The following is a 3,422-nucleotide window of genomic DNA, read 5'->3' as shown; positions in this document are numbered from 1 at the left end:
CTATCACTTTTACTTCTCCACTGTTATCATTACAATAATAAATTGTAATTATTTGATATTTTTTGGATTCAGAGTCAGACCATGGGAAGAAAATTTCACCTTAAAATGATTACTCTTTGCTTTCATTGAACAATATGTATAGATATACTGAGCGAATATCATATGATGTAGAAACCCTTCACAATCACTGATTTCTTGTAGATCAAGGTAAAACAAGGATGGAGGTAACTACGGCACACTGAAATATTCGGGACTCCGGCTATGCGCTGTCATCGGAGTGTAAACAAACCAACAAACAAAAAAGGGGGTTTCGAGTTCAAATCGAAGTTCTTGAATCAGTGATGTTTTGATGTTGAAGTCGGACACTGGTAGCACTTGGCAAAGAGTCCGAATGTGTCGACTTGTTTGATAAAATTCGTCATGCTAGCCCAACCTCCCAATCCGAATCCTACTACGAACACCCATATCACGATAGCTGCATTCACTGCATAGATTGCTGTCCAGCTCGGGAGGAAGAAAGGAGGCTTCTCGGCTGCATTCTGTTCATACATGACCCACAAAATACTAAAGTTAGACAGCAGTGACTTGGGACATGAAATCGACCTCGAATCGTGTTTGCAAATTAGCAAGACTGTTAAATGATATTGTAGCAGTCAATTTCATCTAATACAGTAATCCAAGCAGAGGTCCGAAAATGACGAGAACAGACTGTCTACAAATTTTACCTTTCGTGCAGAGGCCGATTTATAAGTGAGCATATGAGCCATGGCAGGGATGATGTAAACAGTAAAGCTAACCAGGAGAGATCCTACAGCCGAGTTAATGGGACCAAAGAAAGGAAATATGATAGCCAAGAACCATATAGGTATCACCACAGGTAACCGGGATAAAGCCCTAAAACAAATGCTCTCTGTGTCATGCATCCCCACTACTTTCTCCCACACAAAGTACAGCGGCGTGCAGGCAAACCCAAAGGTGATGAACTGCGAAAAAATCGGATGCCAAACCAATTTGTCAAGTCAATTTCACTAATAAAAGACGGTAATGACAGCATAAAACCCATCTACATGGTATCCACAAACCTGGTGGATTAGCATTAAGATAACTGCTGCATCGCGCCAGCCAGACCGTGGGAAGAGTGAAAACGCATTGGAATGGTCAAGAAGTTGATCACCGAAAGCCCAGTAAACGGCGGCAGCGGATGGGAGGGTCAAGGTGAACACATAGAGGGTGGCCAATAGATATATATACTTGAACTTTTGAGGCTTCCACATAGCATGCATAATTTCACTGCAATCATCAAAATTCATTATATTTATATATACACTTGTATCTAACACCCATTTTAATTGAATATCCGGACCCGTACACATCAATATGTTCGCCAACGTCTCGATTAACATAATCTCCTATAGCTAAAGAGGGGGAAAGCCTTGACCCCATGCAATTATTAGAACTTGCAAATTACCAAACAACCAGAATTGATGATTCTACAGCAAAAAAATTAATATTCACTAAACTTTTGACCAAACAGGAGACAATAAAGCTGTCAAAACGCAAACATTGACTCAATGGTAACAAAGGGGTATTAATGAATCTGTTTCTAAATCTTTATCTTTCTCAAATCCCGAAAACTGCAAGCAAAAGCTGCTAATAATATCCTACTGTAAGAACTAAGAGCCCTGTTTTCTTCTTTTTCTACAGTATTTCACTGCATTTTTGTTCAATAAAAGAAAGCAAAAAGTAATTTATTATTCTTTCATAGCAACACCTACACTGTGACAGCATGTCCGCCGAAAGTGTAGAGGATATTTGTGGCGCCAGTGAAGTACAAAACCAACTTAGTTGGACCTTGGTGAGTTACACCTTCCACCTATATAAACAGAAAATGTTAAAAATTTTGAAATATTTTTAGACCAAATTCAACCCTTTTCTTTGTTTCTGTTTACCTGGCCAAGAACAAGAGCGGCAATGGTCAAATACCATGCAGTATAAGTGGTCATCCCAAGCCCCAAAAAGGACCAGATTCTGTAGTTGTGGAATGAAGGGATGAACACTGTTGTGGCACAACAAGCTCCAAAGATGTAAGTCCATGTCCTCTTGTCCAGCTTGTCGTTTATGTAATATATGTTGCTGTAAATCAACTCAAAAAACAGAAATCAGAAACCATTTGATTGAAAAAAAAAACCATGGAAAGAAATTCAAGGGGAAAAGAAAACCTTGCACAAGCTATTAGTTGAATCACAGATCCAAAGAGGAGGAAAGTGCAGTTAAAGGCCAATCCAATAGCTTTCCAGTAAGGTCCCAATAGACCATCCAGCACTTCAAACCACTGCATTTTGAAGAATATAATGTGAGAAATCAATCTGCATTTTGAAGAATATAATGTGAGAAATCAATCTGCATTTTGAAGAATATAATGTGAGAAAATCAATCTTTTTAAAACGGTTTTATGATTTTTAGAAACTAACCTGGATAACATGATTCTTGAAGCTGACATTTTCTTTTTCCTTTCTGCTTCTGTACTCAATGTATAAAACACTAATCAGATAAGCTGTCCAGCTTCCAAGAACACCATAAAATATCTGCAGAATGATCCCAGAGAGCATTCCCATTTGAGAGAAAGAATATGGTAATGTTAATAGAACTTGAGCCACCTGCAAAAGAAGAAAACTTTCATCAGCTAAAAAGAACAAAAGGAACCAATTTTTACACTGGTTTGGTTACCTGATTAGAAGCACAGCTGAACCAGGCATCATAAACAGAACCGCCATGCCAAAGAAAACTCTTGACACTGAAAATGGAATGATCTCCTTCTTCTTCATCTTTTTCTTCATGATCCATGGTGTCGTTGAAGCTTGGAACAATGGCTTCCTCCGCTTGTTTCTCTCCAGACATTGCTTCTCTTCTCTATAAATCAATCACGAACACAAAAAATCAAACCAAAACAAAACAAAACTGAATGTTTTTTTAGAACATGAACCCTCATGTATCTCGATTATGTTACCTTATAAATAGAGGAAATAGGCTACGAAAATAAAACAGATCCTTGATAACAAATGTGAGAGACCACCCAGAAATCAGCTTAAGCTCTTCTTTAACTGATGTCAAAGAAAAGACTGAGAAAGAGGGAGAGAGGTGTGTATTTATCTCGTTTTGCCTTTAAGAGCAAGAAACCACAGTTTTAGGGTGGCTGTTACAGCTTTATTGTCGGATTTTCTGCTACAAATTCAAAGGATTATATAAATGCAACACAGAGGAAAAATAACTCATAATTCCAAAGTTGGCAGTGCCTTAATTATCTTTCGAAAAAAAGCTAATCCAGAAAAATAATTTCTTTTTTCACTCGATGATCCACTAGGTGTTTTTCTCGAAAAATTAATCGGTATATTTATCGATTTAACATAGGTTAAATTATATTT

At 37.6% G+C, this 3,422-nt stretch overlaps 1 protein-coding gene across 1 annotated transcript; it reads right to left on the bottom strand.

The window, feature by feature from the left end:
• Positions 1-283: 283 nt before the first annotated feature.
• On the bottom strand, positions 284-2,991 carry LOC120115429 (auxin transporter-like protein 2). The gene is made up of 8 exons (XM_039136153.1): positions 2,728-2,991; positions 2,472-2,657; positions 2,220-2,332; positions 1,950-2,133; positions 1,776-1,873; positions 1,083-1,290; positions 726-983; positions 284-539 (listed from the first exon to the last, which is right to left on the bottom strand). The coding sequence occupies exons 1-8, from the start codon at positions 2,896-2,898 to the stop codon at positions 336-338; spliced, it is 1,422 nt and encodes a 473-aa protein (XP_038992084.1). The 5' UTR covers positions 2,899-2,991; the 3' UTR covers positions 284-335.
• Between the last annotated feature and the right edge of the window lie 431 nt (positions 2,992-3,422).

The sequence above is a fragment of the Hibiscus syriacus genome, unplaced genomic scaffold (genome assembly GCF_006381635.1).
Source record: "Hibiscus syriacus cultivar Baekdansim isolate YM2019G1 unplaced genomic scaffold, ASM638163v2 tig00110264_pilon, whole genome shotgun sequence".
NCBI lineage: Eukaryota > Viridiplantae > Streptophyta > Magnoliopsida > Malvales > Malvaceae > Hibiscus > Hibiscus syriacus.
Note: the sequence above shows the minus strand (reverse complement) of the source record. Positions and strands in the feature narration are given on the sequence as shown.